At 36.9% G+C, this 21,856-nt stretch overlaps 1 protein-coding gene across 3 annotated transcripts in view; it reads right to left on the bottom strand.

Annotated features, from left to right (window-relative positions):
• Positions 1-21,162, bottom strand: part of VPS45 (vacuolar protein sorting 45 homolog) — a 66,650-nt gene extending 45,488 nt beyond the window's left edge. Inside the window, exons 1-10 of one of the 3 annotated variants that reach the window (XM_070467280.1) lie at positions 20,766-21,162; positions 20,002-20,136; positions 17,670-17,730; positions 12,171-12,250; positions 11,032-11,100; positions 10,770-10,907; positions 10,221-10,331; positions 7,278-7,412; positions 6,734-6,847; positions 6,167-6,334 (exon numbers count right to left, since the gene is read on the bottom strand). In XM_070467280.1, the coding sequence (XP_070323381.1) occupies positions 6,167-6,334; positions 6,734-6,847; positions 7,278-7,412; positions 10,221-10,331; positions 10,770-10,907; positions 11,032-11,100; positions 12,171-12,250; positions 17,670-17,730; positions 20,002-20,136; positions 20,766-20,858 (1,104 nt within the window). In that variant the 5' untranslated portion in view covers positions 20,859-21,162. The remainder of the gene's footprint in view (positions 1-6,166; positions 6,335-6,733; positions 6,848-7,277; positions 7,413-10,220; positions 10,332-10,769; positions 10,908-11,031; positions 11,101-12,170; positions 12,251-17,669; positions 17,731-20,001; positions 20,137-20,765) is intronic. The other 2 variants (XM_070467281.1, XM_070467279.1) reach the window with 2 other exon arrangements.
• Positions 21,163-21,856: the final 694 nt, after the last annotated feature.

Raw genomic sequence — 21,856 nt, 5'->3', positions numbered from 1 at the left:
AGGAAATGGCAAGCCACTCCAGTATTCTTGCCTGGAGAATCCCATAGACAGAGGAGCAGGTAGACTAACAGTAACAGTCCATGGGGTCCCAAAGAGTTGGATATGACTGAGTGACAAACACACACACACTAATAACAACTTTCATGCCCATCTGTCTTAAAATGATCCATATTCCTTTTGTAACTAAGGAGTGGTTAGACGCCTGAGGTTTGTTGTCATTTTTCAGATTTGCCATAGAAAATAAATGCTGTTTGTTGTCTGTCTAATCAATTAGTGCCGGGCTTACAGAGATTTCAATTACCATGAAATCAGGCCTCACTGAGTAGCTCAAGATGAGGCTTTCCATGTTGCTGGTCATAATCAAGAGGCCCCAAAACAATTAGAAAGAATCCCGAGCACCAATAGCTCTACCTGGGGAAGAAGGTCTCATCTGGAGATTTACTCCATCATCCTGTATTTGGGTGTTCTATTTATTGTGGGATATCGTGCTAATGGTAGTGGCACTGAACAAGCTTTCTTAGACGACTGTGAAAGATGATACTGTGGGAAAGGGCGAGGGTGGGATGATATGGGAGAATGGCATTGAAACATGTAAATTATCATATGTGAAACGAATCACCAGTCCAGGTTTGATGCATGAGACAGTGTGCTCGGGGCTGGTGCACTGGGATGACCCAGAGGGATGGGATGGGGAGGGAGGTGGGTTCAGGATGGGGAACACATGTATACCCAAGGCGGATTCATGTCAGTGTATGGTAAAACCAATACAATATTATAAAGAAAATAAATGAATAAATAAAACTGAAAAAAAAGATGATAAAAAAAAAAAAAAAAAGAACAGGCTCTGTACCCTGTTATCTACTATCACAGTATTGTAGTAAAACACTCAGTGAATAGCATTATAAGCTAACAGACTAGAACAGCAAGATGAAACTGGCAGAAGTCTTCAGCATGTTGATATGATTTTAAAATTGAGTCTAATCTAACAGTCTGAAAGAACACTGTTATGGGACTATAAAGAGTTTATCTAGAAAAAAAAGATAGAAAGTAGGCGAGATCCAGTTCCAGTTCCACTAACTGGAAAATATATTTGAGTCAGGTTTCTTTTACTTAATGACTAGTCAAATTTAGCTTTGTTGTAGGTCTTCTGCTGGTCAACACTGTTTCTGAAACATTAGTTAAATGATGGTTTAGAGAGACAGGAACATTTTAAATCTTAGTTGGTCAAAGTAAAATTGTCAGCTCAATGTGTCCCAAACAATTTTCTTATGATTCTAATGAGAAGCAAAAAAGCCTTTCTAAAATCAGAGAGAGTTCCAAGATCACTAGTGAATTAAAAAACATGTCCTGGATGCCATAAAAAAGGGAATATACCATCAAAAAGTAATACTAAAAATAGTGATAGTTAACATTCATTGAATGTTATAAGCACCAGGTACCATATTAAGTGTTTTACATGTACTAGCTCACTGGATCCTCACAAAAATCTTTGAGCTAAGTACTGATATTTCCCCCATTTTACAGACGAAAAGACTAAGACTGGAGTGGCTAAGAATCATTTTCAAACCCAAGACTTCAAAGATTCAAGCCTTTACAGTTGCTATTCTATTCTATACTGCTTTAAACAGAACTCTTTACCTTCATTTCTCTAACAAATATTTATTGTCCTATGTGTTATTAATGGCATGATTTAAGATCTTTTACCCAAGTTCAGGAAAGAAGAATATAAAATAGACTAGATTCTTATTTCGAATGAAAAGTTGTGATATGACAACACAACCATGCAGAGAGGGAAGGGGAATTGTTTATTTTCTGAAGATTTTTCCTTTATGGTATGAAAAAAAATCTTCCTTACTAATCAGTCTTTTCCAAGGCTATGCATATGTTTCAATGACAGTACATTGCAGTTTGGTTCTAGTGAAATTCTTCTGAATCAGACTGGATAACTGGTTATTATTAGTGGCAGCAATTTTTAGGTTAATTTTTAGCAATATATGAGCTTTTCTTCCCTCACCATGATACAGTCACTATTCAATAACGCAAACCTCATCTCTACTCAAAAATCAATTCATTGCTTCATGACGTTATTATCATCTAAGGTCAAGCCAAGGAATGCTGTATCCCATCTGTGGGTCAGGCCCTTGGCATCTGCTCATTACTAAACAGAAGTTCTCTTTATTGACTATTTACATCATGTTGCCAAAGAAAGCCTTTATGGTGGTGGAGTCGAAATCAACTGCTCACTGTAAAACCCTAATACCATGGGCAAGAAAACCTTCAAAAGATAATTTTTAAAAATATAGGGATTTCTTAGCAGTCCAGTGGTTGAGACTCTAGGCTCTCAATGCAGAGGGCATGGGTTAGATCCCTGGTTGGGAAACCCTGCATGCTGTACTGGCAAAGTGGATCACAAATGGAATTCATATTTTAAAGTGTCTATTTTTCTTTTAAAATGAACAAAAAATAAGATTTCAGGCAAAGGAATTATAGTAGCCATTTCTAACTGCTTTCCATATGGTGAGATACAAATAAAGATACTAAAATTGGCTAGTGATTAATTTGGTTCTATTGTTTTAAAGGGAAAGCTAAAATGATAAAGAAACATAAGGAAATTTAAATTTAGTTACAGGACACAATTCTGTTTTTATTTCATAAGAGAACAAAATTCATCTTATTGAGAAAAATAAATGTTTTCCATAGGAATACTTCTATTAGGCCCACAGACCAACTCTAAACTGTTATTAGCAGTGTTGTTTAAAGAAAGTTGGTGAAGTTAAATAGATTATGAAGTATCTTTACAAAGGAATACTATTTAGTGATTTAATAGAATGAGTGTTTAGGTTCTAGTCTGGAACAGTCTCTGAGACACAAAGTAAGTGAAAAAGCAAAATGCAGAACTATGTGTACAATATGGTGTCATCTGAATTTTTAAAAAGAGAGAGAAGGAAATATACACACTCACATAGGCTTGCACATACACAGAACAACAGTAAGGATGTAAGTGAAACTACTAACAGATTCAGTTTGTACTATTTATCTCTTTCATCAAATACTTATATGATCTATTTAAGAATTAAAACTTATGCTAAACCATCCTAGAAAAGAATATAAAAAAGTATATATATATAAAACTGAATCACTTTCCTATAGAGCAGAAGTTAACACAATACACAATAATATTTCAACGAATATTGATTAAAAATGAATTAGAATTTAATACAACTAAAAATAATAGTCACCCTAAAAGTTCTTTGTGAAGATTTAAGAATACAGAGGTAAAATTAGAACTGCTGACAGAAGTACTTTTCATAAATATAAAGCAAATAGCATCTCTATGATTTTAAAAACCATGTTTACCAAGAGGAAATCTTGATAAATTTAAAAAGTAAAAATCAGCAACTATAAATCACAGTAAAGGCTTTGGTATATACAACTAGAGCAACCACAGGTGGGTGAATTTGTTCCCTTCAGTTGTATCATATCTCTAAACACCGCACTTAAGGACCTCCCTGGCGGTCCAGTGGTTGAGAATCTGCCTGCCAGTGCAGGGGATGCCAGCTGGACCCCTAGCTGGGGAGCTAAGATCCCACACACTGTGGAGCAACTAAGCCCACGCACCACAACTAGTGAGGCCCTGCACCAAGGAAAGATCCCCAGTGCCACGGCTATGACCCAGGCTGTGGCTGTCCTTAGTCGCTCAGTTGTATCCGACTCTTTGCGACCCCATCGGCTGCAGCCTGCCAGGCTCCTCTGTCCATGGAATTCTCTAGGCAAGAAGAATACTGGAGTGGACCGCCATGGCCACCTCCAAGGGATTTTCCCAACCCAGGGATCGAACTGAGGTCTCCCACATTGCAGGTTATTCTTTACCGTCTGAGCTACCAGGGAAGCCCAAGGCAGCAAACAACAAAACCAAACCAAAAATTATGCTAAGAGGAAAGAAACTAACCTTTACAGAGCACCTATCATATGGGAAGCATTTTACATCTCACTGAATCCTGATAACAACCTAAAAGTTTGAAATCACTATCAAACTTTATAATAGGCTTGGGCAAAATAAGTAATTTTCCTAAAGAAATGTTGATACATAGAGACAGGACATAAGCCAAGACAGTCTGGCTGCAAACCCTGTGTTGCTTCCATTATACCATGCTGGTTTTATTGTATAAAGTAGAACTGCAAGAGAGAAAGAGACTAGGATTTAGAATATAGGGTCCTATTAGTAAGGAAATGTGCTTCTTACAATAAATGGCTTAGAAACAGCCATTTCCCAAAGGACTCTCATTCCCAAGTTACTTACTGTCGGTGATACCACATTTTGTCACGTCTCAGGAACTTTGGAATCATTTCTGATTTGTTCTCTCTTATTATCCTTATAGCCAATCTGTCTCTAAATTATTTTCTCCCTTTGATATTGTCTTTCATATTTGTCGGTCTGTACATTTTTACTACTATGAAGAATTTTTTTAGCCTCCCTGGTTTTAATTTTTTCCACCTCCAAAGCATCCTTATTAAATTTCCTCAAATACTACTTTCATCATATCAACTTCTACATAAGACTCTATGCTGGATCTCTTTGCCTATCTCAGCAAATATAAATTCCTCTCACAAGCATCTTAATAAACTAGCTCCTGTTTACCAAGTCAATTTTATCTCCTATTTCTCTTCCACACCCACTCTCAACAGGGCATGCTGTTTATTATTTTTTTGCATACTTCTGCATCTTTGCTTTGCTGAAATCCTCCTCCAGATTCTATTCATTATTTACAGTCCATCTAAATATCACCATCTCTAAGAAACTGTCCCTAATAACCTCAAAACTTACTACAGTCAGTACCACAACTTTGACTTAAATATTAACTTGAAATGCTGCCTAATTGTCTGATTATGTTGCTTTTCTGCTAAAATCCTCTGATAGCTCCTGTCATTTTAAGATTAAAGCCCAATCTCCTTTTAGTGGCCATACCCAGGCCTCAATCTGGCTTATCTAAGACCGTGCCTCATCTTGTATCCAGCACTAGCTACATTGAGTTAGCCTCTGTTCCCTTGGTTTTTTTCCTTAACATCTCCATGTCTGCATTCTCTCTGCTGAGAATTTCTTTTCTTGAAAAGTAATATCATCTCCTCTAAGAAGCCACATCCTTACGGAAAACAGCCGTCCTTCCTCTGTATTTCCATGTCCCTTTGTAATACCTCTAGTATAGCACTTATTGCATATATTATAACTCCTAGTTTAAATTTCTTTCTCCCTTATTAATATGTGAACTCTTTGAGGAAAAAGTATATTATTTATTTTTGTTCCTCTAGATACTCATTGTACTATGTACATTGAGCAGGCATTCACATGATTGTGGAATAAAAAGCAGATGCTCAATAGTACAAACTTCAGTTCAGTTGCTCAGTCACGTCCAGCTCTTTGCGACCCTATGGACTGCAGCACACCAGGCTTCCCTGTCCATCACCAACTCCTGGAGCTTGCTCAAACTCATGTCCATCGAGTTGGTGACGCCAGCATTTTAATAGATATTGTATCTTTAAATCTTCCTAACAGTCCTGTGAGATACATATCACTATACCTATTTGACAAATAAGGAAAATGTCTAAGAAATTAAGCCAATAGCTCCAGGTCCCAAAGCCAGTAGTGGCATTTCAAACACTAAAATTTAGATCTTCTGATTTTAGTCTAGCATTCTTTCTAGTTGACTGGGTTGCCCTCCTAAACACTCAGTTAACTGCCTGAACCCTGAGGAACTGCACATTTTTTCTTCTCCTGTGTCTCTTATCATCTGTCTATCTTGTGTGTGTGTTAGTCACTCAGTCGTGTCCAACTCTTTGGAACCCCATGGACTATAACCCACTAGATTCCTCTGTCCATGGATTTTCCGGGCAATAGTGGAGTGGGTTGCCATTTCCTTTTCCAGGGGCTATCTTCCCCATCCAAGGATAGAACCTGGGTCTCCTGCAGTACAGGCAGATTCTTTACCATCTGAGCCACCAGGGGAGCCCATCTATCTTAAATAATACTAATTTGTGTTCCTGTCTCAACTCCTTGTTAGACTGTAGACTCCATGTTGGTTAAGAAGGATTACTTGCCTTCGTACCGCCTGCTCTGCTTGCCACAGTGGCTTACTACAGTAGGTGCTCATCAATTGGACTGAATAGGTACCTGGAGAGCACTAGAATGGTCATTTTGACAGGCCAGTTCTTGCTCAACCTCTGAAACCTCCAGCAGATTTCGCTCACTGACCAGCCGAGACAGTTCTCCAACCACTGTCACGTGCTTCGACACAGTCCCAGACATCTTCTTGAACTGTGGGTAATTCTCAACAAAGGCCTGCCATGAGAAAAACATCAAGTGGGGGTTCTGTTATTTCTTGAGGACAGGCATGTATGAAGAAGAGAAAAAAAAGGAAGGGATTATTCTTCTGCCCAGACTAAGGCATCTAAAACTTTCAATCACACAGCATTTTGTTATGCTTAAGAAGAGAAGGACTGGTATATGTCAGTAGAGTGCGTAATTAAATAGTTCAAATATGACTGAAGAAAGGAAAGAAGTTCATGGCTTACTATGAAGTTTTCACTATATTGCTTCCTAAAGAGAAACAGAAAATGATTTTGAACCAAACAAAAGGAATTAAGGCAGAAATCAGACCCAGAATATTCCAGAAATGTTGCTTACATGAATAGTTCCAAAGTCTTGCATGTTAGTCATCCATGTACATGTTCAATTTACCTTCATGTCTGCTATTGATTCTAGTTTTTGCTGTTCTTTTGGTTTCTTCTTCTGAAAGTCTTCCATGAGATTCTTTATGTTGCTACCAATCTCAGCAAAGTTCAGGTGCATATTCTGTGAAAAAGGAAGTTGGAAACACAGTTCTATCCACTAGGCTGACTTTCAGACAACTTATAAGAAGTGAAAAAGAACAATGAATACAGTTAGAATTGAAGGGCAAGAAAATTTCATTGTAATTACCAAATCTGGATATTTTCCAGGACACTGGTGATGAATACCACTACTAATCTCACAAAGGGCTACGGACAGGAGGGCAGTAAATAAACTGGTTCTAATTTTTAAAGTACAAAACTAAGTACATGATTACTAAGAAAAAAGTATTGTTGAAGGGTTAGAAAAAAGTCTTCTGTCTTCCCTTGAGATGCAGTTTATCTACAGGATGTCTCTCTCATCCTTCCACACGAAATCCCACACCTGCTCTCATTCTAACAAATCAGGATTAACCTCACATAGAAACATTTAAAAAGAACTTTAAACCACTTACGTTAGCATAGAACTCATCATTTTCAGCAGACAGGACCACCTCTCTCAAATCTTTACTAATTCCTGGCACTCTGGAAAGATCAATCCGATTGTTGTTTATACCCAGTAGTTCATGGACCATGGCCTGGTATGTCCACTAGATAAAGAATAATGACAAAAAAATTAGTAACTGATAATATGTGGAAATATCAATTGGCAGGAAAACAAAAACTGATAATATTTTTAGTAAACTAGTCTTTTTGACATGGAGGTTCTCTATTTAGCTCAAATTTTATTAATATTTTGTGCTATACTAAGCATTAAGATTCTCATTTTAATTGGTTAAACATCCAAAAGTCAAAATACTTTTAGATTTCACACTTTTGGAAGAAGGGCAGCCAGATTAATATTCCTGATAGAAAGAAAACAAATTAGATCTATCATTAGCTCCAATTTTTGCCTGTGAATTAAGAGTATATTTTTGGCTTCACAGATAGGGCTATATTGGTACTGCAGTTATAAGCTGTACCATTTCCTGTATGCGTCTGTGGTTTTTCTGCAGCATGAGAAGTGTGTTCTTGCAGATCTGAGTAGTGCTATATTTATCCTGGTAACACTAATATTATCAGAAAAAACCTTGTAGGTTGATCAAAACATGCATATTCAGAAAGTTGCTTGTGAATCCATTTTATTTTATATTTTTACCTAATATGCATTGTGAAGAAGGATGGGCTTCCAGTTTTACAAAATGTGAACTTATTTGGTAAAACTGAAAAGGAGAAACCCCAAAATTTGCCTTCTCACCTTTTACGGAGAATAGGTTACTTTTAGTCATAGGCCCGTTAGAGAAAACAGTATTTTCCAGCAAATTACCCCCTAAATCTAGAGTCTAAAACTAAATATTTATATAAGTATATACATATATAAATAATCTAGATTTGTTATAATAACATAATAGGTTATAAAAGTAGGCACTTTATTTCCTAAAATATTTGCCAAATGAATCCTTGAAAAAACAAGTTTCATTAGAGCATTTAAAGAAAGTACAACAAAATGTTTTATGCTTCATACACAGCATCCTGTGCATGCTTTTGCCATTAGCACATACTTCATAATTAAAATGATCTGTTTACTTTCTCTTCATTGGATCATGAACTCTTTGAGAACAGAGACTGTATCTTTTAAACTTTTATCTCCAGTACTTAATACAGTACCTGGTACCTAACAGATCCTCAGTGAAATCTGTTGAATGAATGATTGCTTTTCTTTGGGAAACAGAATTATAGGCAATTATTTTTCTTTCTACTTTTTTACACTGTCAAAATTTCTTTAATTATTACTAAAAGTATATAAAATATATAATATATAAAATGTGTAAAGTTATATTACTTTGAATTTTAAGAATATAAGCCAAAAAAAAAAAAAAAAAAAGAATATAAGGCTATCGTATCATAGAGGAGTTGTACTCCACAGCCACAGATTGCCCCTAGCATTAACATTACTATAAGCTGAGATGGAACTGAAATATAGACTGTGCCTTTTCCTACAAATTTAAAGTCACTATTAATAAAGCATCTACAAACTGTACGGCACTGCACTTGAATTCACAGAACAAGCATTAGTAAGACATATTCTGCCTTGAAGGAATGTATAACCTAGGAGAATGTGAAAACAAAGATACAACATAGAAAGTGCAGTTTGAGACATGAGAGAAAAAGTTCTACAGTAATTCGAAGGAAAAACAAAAAATCATATCAGACCAAAGAGTAAAAGCTTCAAGGAGATGTTTCAAGTGGTTTCAAACAGTAAGAATTTTAGGAGGTGAAGATGGGAAGAAAATGTATTCCAAACATTCCAGAGTTCAGATCGAGGTCACAACACGAATACAATGATGGCAGAGAATAATGAGGCATATCTACACAGTAGTGAGCTGCAGGTTTTCTATAAGGTTGAGCCCACATTATGAAGGATCATGGTGGTCAAGTTCAGGAGTCTGTATTTAATCCAGCAGGCAAATGGGAAACAGGTAAGATTTTTAAGTCAGGAGTAATAGGATAAGAGCTGTGAGCTTTAGTAAAAGTAATTTAATAACATTGTATCTGTGAGATACATTATAGTGGAAAGTAATTAAAACTGGGAAATCAAATAGATGACTATTTCAGAATTCCTATAACACAGGGGCCCCCAACCCCTGGGCCGCAGACTGGTAGTGGCCCTTGGCCTGTTAGGAACCAGACTGCACAGCGGGAGGTGAGCTGTGGGTGAGCGAGTGTAGCCAAGCTTCATCTGCCACTCCCCATAGACTGCATTACCTGAACACTATCATACAAGGCCAGAACACCACCCCTCTGGCTGCCGTCCCTCCGAGCCCTGTCCGTGCAGAAACTGTCTTCCGTGAAACCTGTCCCTGGTAGCAAAAGGGCTGGGGACTACTGCTGTAAAAGATTAGTTACACCAAGATAAGGCAATATAAATGGGAAAGAACAGATAGACACTGGAAAAGCAGAATCTACGGAACCTAGTGTGCATGCGTGGTCAGTTGTTTCAGTCATGTATGACTCTTTGTGACCCAGGCTCCTCTGTCCATGGGAGTCTCCAGGCAAGAATACTGGAGTGGGTTGCCATGCCCTCCTCCAGGGATCTTTCCAACCCAGGAATTGAACCCGTGTCTCCTGCACTGCAGGCAGATTTTTCACAGCTAACCCATCATGGAAACCAGAGAATTTAGAAGTTGCCTTAATTAGGAATGGTGGCAGAAAGAGACAGGAAGGAAGAGGCAGAAGCAAGAGTTGAAGATGACTGTGGCTAGAACACTGATACCAGAATACTAGGAAATACAAGGCAAAAACAAGAATAGCTGAAAATAAGGAGGCAAATAAATGGGACCATGTTCATTTCCACATCTGCATTTTGATGAATACCACTTGAAATCATCCTTCCATTGTGCTAACAAAGGGCTCTGCACCTGGTTTAGCAATGGGGTGATGGCATCATCGCAGCGATCTAAAATAAGTAGCAGTGGAGGAACCTCAGTCCGCCGGAATTCAAACAGTTCATATTCTTTAGTTATCACTTGCTGTGGGTAAGACAGAAAGACATTTGGTCAACCAATTGGGAGCAGATAGAGATGACATAAATAGAAAATTCATACATAAAAACCACATTTACAATAGTTTTTTTGCACTTTCACAGGCCTCCCATAAAAGGATTCAAAAGCTTGACAAAATTTTAGTAGCATTCTGTTTAAGGAGTTAGGATTTGAAACTCTTATTTTGCAAGTAGTTTAACTGGATCAAAAGAAGTTAAGTAGCTTGCAAATGTTTCCTGAGTTAAACCTAAGAATCTTAGCTCTAATTTGTTGCCTTGGGTCTTAAAATATAATTCCTACCTCTTTGCCAATAAACCTAACATATCATCTCCTTGGTTTTAGAGAAAATATTCCTTTAGTTTCTGAAATATGATAAGGAAATGAATGGTCTTGATGTTTTGGAACTGAGGATACAGAATGCCGTACCTTAACACATTCTGCAAGTCTCTTTGCTGCTTCTGATGAAAGCTGATAACGAATCATTGGACATTTCTTCAGAGATAAAAGGAGAGCTGTCAGTCCTTGAGTTGTTCTGGATAGTTGGACTGGATCCCAATTTCGACCCTTTTTGTTAAAAACATACATTCATAGAACATATTTGAATTTTTTCTTACAAGTCCAATTACTTACTGAATTAACTTCCATCTGATAAACAAACAAACAAACAAAAACCTCCTTCTTTCCATACCTGACAGCAACCCAAAATATTGAGGGAAAACAAATGTGGATTCACAGCAATGTAATCACCATAAAATTCCTGCAAACAAAGCACCAAGATCAGTCAGTTATTCCACAAACTCCTAACTGTTTCATGCAATAATATTTTTCATATGTGATATAATACTATGTGATACAATCAAATTGGAGGAAATGCAGGTATAAAAAAGAAAAATTGATCAATTAACAACTGAGTAACAATAGTCGATGTGAGGGAATTAATAAGACAATTACAGAATAGAAGCAAAAATAAATCTTAAAAAAAAACCAATCAAAAACAAAAGCTGTATAAGTATACATATCATATTTAAGGAGACTTTTCAATTAGTAAAAATAAAACACTGCTAAAGATATACAATGTTACACTCAGACAAGTAAGAACATTGCTATCCAGTGTATTCTCATGAGGGAGAATGTGATTTAAAATAGGTCATTCTTTTTTATTAATTTATCACCTAACACATCCTTCTAAAAATCCAAAACTTGCTTATTTGCTCCCCTGAGGATGATATTCTTCACTGAGGTGATAAATGTGTTTAAAACATTTGTGATAAATGTATTCAAGAACACTAAAGGGTTTAAGAAGGAAAAGGTAACATGAAATGTTCTTAACGTGAGGTATTCCATATAGCATGTAGAATATTGAAGAGTTTCTAACTTTTAACCTAATGACCACTCTGCTTATTTCCAAAGCAAGATAATCACAAACAGAACTTTCACAAACCTCATTCATCCTTTACTTCTTATTCTTTCCCAATCAGACATAAACTATAACTGCGAGGAGGAATATTCTCATAGCATAGCTCATGAGACTACCTTTATAAAACATGACTGGCTGACTCCAACCCTGTGAAACCCTCCCTACCAATCTAGTACCATTCCAATCTCCTTATTCCCACGGACTTCTTTAATTCTATTCCCATTCAATTTGATACCTCTTCCAAACTTTCTATATATATATATATATATGAGTAGAGTGTGATGCAATGCACATTTATTGTGTCTGATCAATAGCCTCCTTTCTTAAGAGATAGCACTTTCCTTATCTATAGACTCAAATCTTTAGAAAGGGCCAATAAAAGAGGTATGTTAGAGGACCAATATATTTACCTGAACCTCAGCCACAACTTCCTGTTCATCAGCTTCAGCTAATGACTTCACATCACTCTTGCTTATCACATTACTGAAATCTGAAACAGACATGTAAGTTGTGGTTTATTCAGAGGAGATAATTTTTGTTACAATTAGACATAAGGGGGCCTGACAGTTAAAGTCTAATGAACTAAGTGAAGTTTAGTATATGTGGTACTATACTTTACATTGTGGTATAAGTCAAACACCTTCACATTGGAATGAATAGCACAAATGTTTAAATCTGTAAATTCATAATATTAAAAAAAAAAAGGAACCATCATTATAGGCATTGGAGGATGCCAAGGAACCAAATCATTATGTTGAAAAGAGCAAATACGTAGAAAGAAATAAGTATTTGTCCTTTTATATCCCAACTGTACCACCAGATGGACATCTAGTCCCATCACTTCATGGGAAATAGATGGGGAAACAGTGGCTGACTTTATTTTTTTTTCTTCCCAATTATTTTTATTAGTTGGAGGCTAATTACTTTACAATATTGTAGTGGTTTTTGCCATACATTGACATGAATCAGCCATGGATTTATATGTGTTCCCCATCCTGAACCCCCCTCCCACCTCCCTCTCCATCTCATCCCTCTGGGTCATCCCAGTGCACCAGCCTGTCTCATGCATCCAACCTGGGCTGGTGATCTATTTCACACTTGATAATATACATGCTTTGATGCTGTTCTCTCAGATCATCCCACCCTCGCCTTCTCCCATAGAGTCCAGAAGTCTGTTCTATACATTGTGTCTTTTTTTCTGTCTTGCATATAGGGTTACCGTTACCATCTTTCTAAATTCCATATGTATGCGTTAGTATACTGTATTGGTGTTTTTCTTTCTGGCTTACTTCACTCTGTATAATGGGCTCCAGTTTCATCCATCTCATTAGAACTGATTCAAAGGAATTCTTTTTAATGGCTGAGTAATATTCCACGGTGTATATGTACCACAGCTTTTTTATCCATTTGTCTGCTGATGGGCATCTAGGTTGCTTCCATGTCCTGGCTATTATAAACAGTGCTGTGATGAACATTGGGGTACATGTATCTCTTTCAGATCTGGTTTCCTCGGCGTGTATGCCCAGGAGTGGGATTGCTGGGTCATATGGCAGTTCTATTTCCAGTTTTTTAAGGAATTTCCACACTGTTCTGCATAGTGGCTGTACTAGTTTGCATTCCCACCAACAGTGTAAGAGGGTTCCCTTTTCTCCACACCCTCTCCAGCATTTATTGCTTGTAGACTTTTGGATAGCAGCCATCCTGACTGGCGTGTAATGGTACCTCACTGAGGTTTTGATTTGCATTTCTCTGATAATGAGTGATGTTGAGCATCTTGTCATGTGTTTGTTAGCCATCTGTATGTTTTCTTTGGAGAAATGTCTGTTTAGATCTTTGGCCCCTTTTTTGATTGGGTCATTTTTCTGGAATTGAGCTGCAGGAGTTGCTTGTATATTTTTGAGATTAATCCTTTTGTCTGTTTCTTCATTTGCTATTATTTTCTCCCATTCTGAAGGTTGTCTTTTCACCTTGCTTATAGTTTCCTTTGTTGTGCAAAATCTTTTAAGTTTAATTAGGTCCCATTTGTTTACTTTTGCTTTTATTTCCAATATTCTGGGAGGTGGGTCATAGAGGATCCTGCTGTGATTTATGTCGGAGAGTGTTTTGCCTATGTTCTCCTCTAGGAGTTTTATAGTTTCTGGTGTAGTGGCTCACTTTATTTTTCTGGGCTCCAAAATCACTGCAGATGGTGATTGCAGCCATGAAATTAAAAGACGCTTACTCCTTGGAAGGAAAGTTATGACCAACCCAGACAGCATATTAAAAAGCAGAGACATTACTTTGCCAACAAAGGTCCGTCTAGTCAAGGCTATGGTTTTTCCAGTAGTCACATACGGATGTGAGAGTTGGACTATAAAGAAAGCTGAGCACTGAAGAATTGATGCTTTTGAACTGTGGTGCTGGAGAAGATTCGAGAGTCCCTTGAACTGCAAGGAGATCCAACCAGTCCATCCTAAAGATCAGTCCTGGGTGTTATTGGAAGGACTGATGTTGAAGCTGAAGCTCCAATACTTTGGCCACTTGATGAGAAGAGCTGACTCATTTGAAAAGACCCTGATGCTGGGAAAGACTGAGGGAAGGAGGAGAAGGGGACGACAGAAGATGAGATGGATGGCATCACCGACTCGACAGACATGAGTTTGGGTGGACTGCGGGAGTTGGTGATGGACAAGGAGGCCTGGCGTGCTGCAGTTCATGGGGTCGCAAAGAGTCGGACACAACTGAGTGACTGAACTGAACTGTACCATCAGATAACCAAATAGTATTAATAGACGAGGGGAAACTCTTATAGCAATTTTCCAGCTAAAAAGCAAAGCAGGAATGATAACGATAGAATTAAAACACCATCTTTTTTTCCAACTCCTAATGAATCAATGGATGGAACTCAATATTGAGCATTAACCTTTGCTAGTACCACAGTAAGATAATCAACGGAAGCACACAACACTGCTGATGAAATATTCTTGTCAAAAAGAAATCAAATCTGAATTGAATTAAACCTGTGTATCCAAGTACCAATTTATAGGAACTGAAGGACAGAGGAACATTTTAAATTGCAAAGAACATGTTAAACTATCCCATGTGGATGTAATCAGCAAGATCCAGGCTGAAGGAGACTAACAGAAGGACGTGGCTTTGTGGTTTCTTCAATAAATAGACTGTGTGGGGGTGAAGTTAGAGAGAGGAACTATAGAAGATTAAAGAAATTTCAACAATGTATCTTTCAGTAGCAATGTGTGGACCTTACTATGATCCTAATTCAAACAAACTGAGCAGGAAAAAAAAAAGGCATGAAAGAATTTGAAATTTGAGCACTGAATGAAATTACTTTTCATTGTTTGGATGTACTAGTGGTATATTTTAAAAATGAGTCCTTATCATTTAAAGATGCACATGGAAATATTTATGGATGAAATCATACGAACTGTTAGATTTTCTTCAATATAATGTTGATGAGGGAGTAGATAACAGTACAGCTAAAACAAGATTGGTACAGTAAGTGTAGAAACTGAGTGATGGGTACACTGGGATTTATTAGGCTATTCTGTCTACTTTTGTACATATTTGAAAACTTCCACAATAAAGTTTTTTTTAAAGGATGGCATACTAAGGTATTTAGTATGCCACACAAGATATTTAGTAGACATAAGAATATACAAAAATAAAACTATTAAAAAATGACATGAGCAGAAGGCCAGTTTAGTGCTGATATAAATTGTGCTGAAAGTCTATAAAGAATAAAATCATATGTATAAACTCATTTTAGTTTATTTCAATTAAATAAAACTGTGAAATTGCTCCACCCAAGACATTTCAACAGTCTATTTTTCCTAGGCTTAGTGCTAACTACTTTAACATATATAATTGTTTTTTTCAACTTCATAGATTCACGGCCTAAATCAATCTCTAGAACCAGAAGAGTAAGTACTAGATTTATTATTCATTATTAATCTTGGCTACTACATCAGATAACTCTTCAGAGGAAAAAGAAGTCTTTTATCTCATGATCTATTCACTTTTTAGCTAAGAGACTTAGCAAAACAGTGACTTTATTAAATGTGTACATAGATTGGGCAGCATGGAGAATCAATCTCTTTCTATAAATGTGTGTGTGTGTGGCTGAAGACAAAGTTTCTATACTTTCCTATCCTGAGAACCTAGCTTGTAAGCAGACTAAAAAATTACTGCATGACTACATACATATCGGAATGGCTAAAATGAAAATCAGGGACAACACTAAATGCTTGTTAGGATACAAAGAAATTAGATCACCCGGATATTGCTACTGGAAATGTAAAATGGCACAGTCATCCCAGAAAACATTTAGTAGTTTTTAAAAACATGAAACATGCAGCTACCATGTGACCCAGCAATTGATCCCTGGGAATTACGTATTACAGAGAAATAAAGACTTATGTTCACACAAAAACCTGTACACAAATATTTATAACAACTTTATTTGTATTAGCCCAAATCAGAAACAACTCAGATATCCTTCATTATGTGAATAGTTAAACAAATTGTGGTATAGTTATACCATGGAATAAATTAAAAAAAAAAAATTTTTTTTTAATCAAGTATTGATACACAACAACCTGGATGAATCATTAGAGAATTATGCTGAATGAAAAAAAAAGCCAATTTCAGAAGGTTATGTACTGCATGATTCCACTTATATAACATTATTGAAATGACAAAATTATACAAATGGAAAATAGGTTGGTGGTTGCCAGAGGTTACTGAGGAGGCTGGGATGGGAGGGAAGTAGACAAAATGCAATGTGAGGGATCCTAGGAAGATGGAAATGCTTTGCATCCTTACTGTATCAATGTCAATATGGCATGATGTGATACCGAACTATAGTCATGTAAGATGCTTCGTTAGGGGACACTGAGTAAACAGTATATGGGATCTATGTATTATTTCTTACAACTGTATGTGAATCTACAATTATCTCAAAAGAAAAAGTTTAATTGAAAATGAAAACCTGTGATTATTAACCGAAAAGAAAATGACAAAAACAAAAGTAGGATAATAGAAATGAATACAATTGCCTATTTCTACCTCCTGAGGTTGTTTTAAAGGCTGAATAAAATAATATATGAGAGAGTTTTTATAAAATACAGTGTCTTATCACAAATGTTAATATTTGGTACCATTATTAAATTGCAATATATCCTGAGGAAAGTATGTATGTCTTAGACTACAGTCTAAACCCAAAAACTCCAAAACTTTTAAGTAAGCTACATTAATGTTATAAAGATCAATAATGACATCTAGAGGAGAAAAGATGTAACTTCCAAAGCAAAATGTATTAGATTAAAAAAAAAACATACAAATTATATGATTAAACAAATCATACAATAAATAAACCTAGTTTATTTCCAGGCCTCCACCTCTCTTTCCCTCCCCAAAAGTGGTGCAAATAGGACATACATATCTGATGACTTTTACTTTCAAGTATTATATAAAGTTTTAAAGAGAAGAATGGTATATAAAGTAAATCTCTGCTTTTCCAACAAACTCAACTATATCCTCCCTCCAAATAAATAAACTGGCTTCTATGCCTCAGTTCATAAGTGTAAAATAGGAATAAGTATATATACATTTTTTGGCAAAGGTGGAATGTGAAAGTTAACTACTTACAACTTTTGACTTATAAAGAAATTTGAAAGGCAAGGTAAAGCTTACATTTTTTTTTTAACCTAAGCAGTCAATGATGAGTGGAAACCACATTCAGCTCTCAGAAACAGAATGTTGGTCCAACACTGGTAATACTTTGAAGGACAAAACACCCACCAGACTCTTATAGTGTTGGATTCAATTAATTTACTGATGATATGCAGTACCTAGTAGAACATATTAGCTAGGATTTAGTTATATGATTGAACAGGTGAAAAAATACTTACAAATAAAATATATACTATATTTAGGTCTTCGGAGCTCCTGAATCAGATAATCCACATTCTCCTAGAAAAGAATAAACAAACAAAATGAGGAAAACCGCTTAAGTGATGAAGTAATAAATATGTATTATCCATTGATTTATTTAAGTATTTACTAAGAGTCTACTGTGCTGAGGTCTAGATTAAGTGTGCCCATGTTGGGAAGGGTGAGGACTGGGGATAAAAGAGATACATTAAATATAATGATCAAATCATATGTGATATAGCTGCACTGCTCTGGCCAAATTAGTATTATAAAATATAAAGTACATAGATGTTGAAATACAATATAAAATAGATAATAATTATGCAAATTTGCCTCAAGCTGTTTGTCTGTAAATTTGTATTCATCTGATCAAAATTCTTATTTTTTTGTAGAACGTCAAAATTTGTCTAGTCCTTTAAAAACCAACATTCAAGAGAAAATATAGTTAATTATATTCACTTGGGTTTTTAACTTATTGGGACCAAAAGTGGCAGAACTGCAGTATTTTTGAAGTATTTATAAACAGTAGGCTAAGGCCTTTTGTATAATCACATTATTTAAAAATAAAACATGAAATTTAGAAATAAAAAACAACTGATTTTCAAATGGTCAAAACATACTTCCAATTACGTAAGACCATAATGCAGGTTTTATCTACTTTTGAAACTATAACATATGGCTAAATTTCAGTATAAAGTTGATCTCCAAACTATACATGATATAAAATATCATTTTTGAATGTTAAAAAACCATACATTTCCTTAGAGAATGAAAAGTAATGTAAGCAATACATATTGCTTGTTAAATGGATAAAAGACCTTAAAAACTGTCATTTAAATTGTAAACCATATTAAAAATTAACTTTAAAAAATTAACTTTAAATGTAATCGTAAGGAAAAATTGTTTCTAAGAACACATTTTAAGCTTGAGAGAACATATACATAAGGCTGTGAAAGAGCTTCTCTAATAAAAAAAAGTTTGGCAATGATGGACTAAATTATCTTTAAGACCCCTCTCAGAACCAAAATTTCATGACTAATAAGAAACAATTGGAAACTACTATAACAAAAGAATTATACTTGATACATTAATTAATTCAGAATTACTTATTGAGTATCTGCTATGTGGTAGACACTGGAGACATAGTAGTGTGAAAATATGGACATCATCTCTGCTCTCCTGGAACTTACTGCTGGTACATGAGACATATTAATTAATCATACAAATCATATGAGACTTCAACCATGACAAATAATAGGCCAGAGAAGATGGTGCTGTAAGTATTTATAAGAGGGGGGTTTGACCTGGTCAGCAAGGCCAGGAAAGATTTGATTGAGGGAGTGAAGATTGTCCAGGCAAACAGAGAAACCAGTGCAAAGGTCCTGCGGCATGATGGAATGTAGCAGACTGAAAGAACAGTGTGGCTAAGACCAAACGGGGAATGGTTTGAAATGAGGCTATAGAAATAGTAGGAACTAGACCATACATGGCCTTGTAGGCCACACTTAAGAAGGAGTTGTGTCTTTATCATAAAAGCAATGAGAAATCATTCAAGGATTTCAAGCGTGGTGAAATGGTCAGATTTGCATCTTGGAAAGTACATAATATACAAGCACTGGAGTATATGAATATAAGAACATGAATATAAATCAAGAGAATATACAAAATAAGACAAACAGTAAAGGATTTTTAAAGGAGGATTCAAGTTAGATTTCGAAGATAATGGACGAAAACTGACAGAAGGCTACAGAACCTTTAATTAGGAGAAAAGAATAAACAGGGCAGGAGTGAGCCTGTAGAAGGATCATACAAAGGCCTATTTGGCTGCCATGGAGGAGCAGAGACAGGACATATAAGCCTGAATACATAAGGGCAGACCAGGTCAGCTAGAGGAGAGCTCTGAGGGCTACTAAATATGTCAGGGAAGTAAAATTGAGCTATTAAAGATTCCTAAACATAGATATGAATAAAACGATAAAGACTCAAAACACTGACATAACTATGTAAGATTAAATGGTAATGGTGTTCAGTGTGATAGGTGTGGAGTTTCATTAAGAATAAAGAGATGTGGGTCTCAGGGCAGTTAGCGGCTCTGCAAGTAGCTGAGAACCTACATAACATCTTGAAGGAAATCTAGCTCTGAGGAATGACTGAGATATGGAAAAGAGGAAAGTCAAAGTTATAACTGATAAGCCAGTATAACTATGATGCCACAAATGATGATAACAGAAACTTATTTTGTCTTCATAATACTTCCAGATCATAGTGTGCTGTATTTGCCTAAGCAGATGACAGCTGTTTATGTAATACCTTGGTAGGTCGAAGAAAACAAATTGCTTTCAGGTGTTTCATGATCTCTCGATTTTGAGAATCAATGCGTTCAAAAAGGTACACTTCCTTCTGGAGAATTTCCGATTGTGTGTATACCATACTCACTATGCCAGTCTGTAAAGAAAAAAAGTAACTAATATGCTAGTCCAGAATAATAAAAACAAGTAGCAATACCTACGAGCTAAAAAAAAATTTTTTTCATTAATACTACTTACTGGGATAACTTAAACACTAACCTATGTAATAACATTTACTGAGCATCTAAAATAATAAGTAATATACCAGAATGAAATGCTCTCTCTGAACACGGACAACCCATAAATTGACAAATAAAAAGTTTCCCACCACCCTTTTTTTTTTTTTAAATTTTGTGACCGATAAATAATAACCTGTCATCTCAGTTTGAGCTCTAATAGCTTTACTTTAAAAACACAACGCTGAGTGGAAATAACAGGACCATCCCAAAGTCTTCCCAGTGGTCTGTCATATATCATTTCTTGGCAGAGGCTTTAGAAAAGGATTTCTGATTTCAATCAATTGTTTTGGGTACAAGAAGACTCTCTGGCAGTAGTTAGAATCATTCAGAATGAAAACCATCTAGGCAAGCTTTATAAAGCCTTTCAGTTCCATGCTGAACTTACAAATCTTTAATTAAATGCTAAACCCTACAGTGGCATGGGACCAGCTATTGCAAGGGAGGAGGGTCCCCCCCCTCCCCAAACACTGAGCAAAAGCAAACTCACCGTCTCTTTATCCATGAGAAGTACTTTCATGCCAGGTCCACTGTCCTCTATCATTTTGGAAATGTATTGCTTTACAGCGAAAACCACATTCATGGTGGCGAATTGACAGGTTAGCCCTAAAGCTCTTCCCACCCCCCGTTTTTCTTGCTAAATTAACCCCCGTCCTTTTGGCCGGGTCTCAGCAACTTCCTCCCCGGCCAGCTCCGGCTTCCGGAAGTCCGGGCAGCAGTGGTCTCGGGAGTTGTAGTTCCGCTACGCGGTCAGGGGAACCCAGTCTCCCGACTGGATGCAAGAATTCAGCAGAGACACCCCGCCAGTCCCGGACGTGATTCTCGATCCACCTCCAGTCCGGAGGTTTTTGAGGCCTCGATGCTCAGACCCCTCCCCGCCCTTAGCCTCGAGGCCTTGCCACCCCTCCTGCTGACTTGGGGAGAAGGTGGCGCCTCGCGGTGTGGAGGAACTTGGCATAAGGCTGGCTTGGATGCACGCACGGCGGAGCTTCGCCGTGGTTGCTCTTTGCCATTAACGCTTTCTTGGGTGGTAGTGAAAGATGAAGGGAAGGGAGGAGGCTTTATGTTCCCCGCAGATGCGCGGCACTTGGAGGGACAGCGTTTGGTAATATCTGCTAAATAGCTCCTGACATTCGTCTTCCGAAGCTTCTTTGGGTCGTTAATACGGCGAGGACACTGCCCTGCAAAGTGAGGCCCGAAATGATTTTTCGAAGATTGAGGGGCATCGGAAGTTGAACACGTTTGTTGAACAAAAAACAAAAGGAACAGGATATTGTGGGAGAGGTCTCAGGTCCCCTAGGAGAGCCTGGAGCTGTGGTCTGCCGCTGGAGCTCGCAGGCTGTGGGTCCAACGGAACCAGGAACCTCCCAGTTTTGGGGGCCCTGGGTTTTTGGACTCCGTGGGCTTCAATTCGCCCGGGATACCGGGGACCTGCGATGCTGAAACTGCGGGCAGGAGCAGTGAACAGGGTCAAAAATGGGTAGGGATCATGTACTTGTTTGGGCTAATGCAAAGAAGCGCTGGGATTTTAAGGGAAAACTCAAAAATTTTGTTTGAGAAATGACAAAAACTTAACGGAAT

The sequence above is a fragment of the Odocoileus virginianus genome, chromosome 5, assembly GCF_023699985.2.
Source record: "Odocoileus virginianus isolate 20LAN1187 ecotype Illinois chromosome 5, Ovbor_1.2, whole genome shotgun sequence".
NCBI lineage: Eukaryota > Metazoa > Chordata > Mammalia > Artiodactyla > Cervidae > Odocoileus > Odocoileus virginianus.
This window is presented reverse-complemented; position numbering and strand designations above follow the sequence as displayed.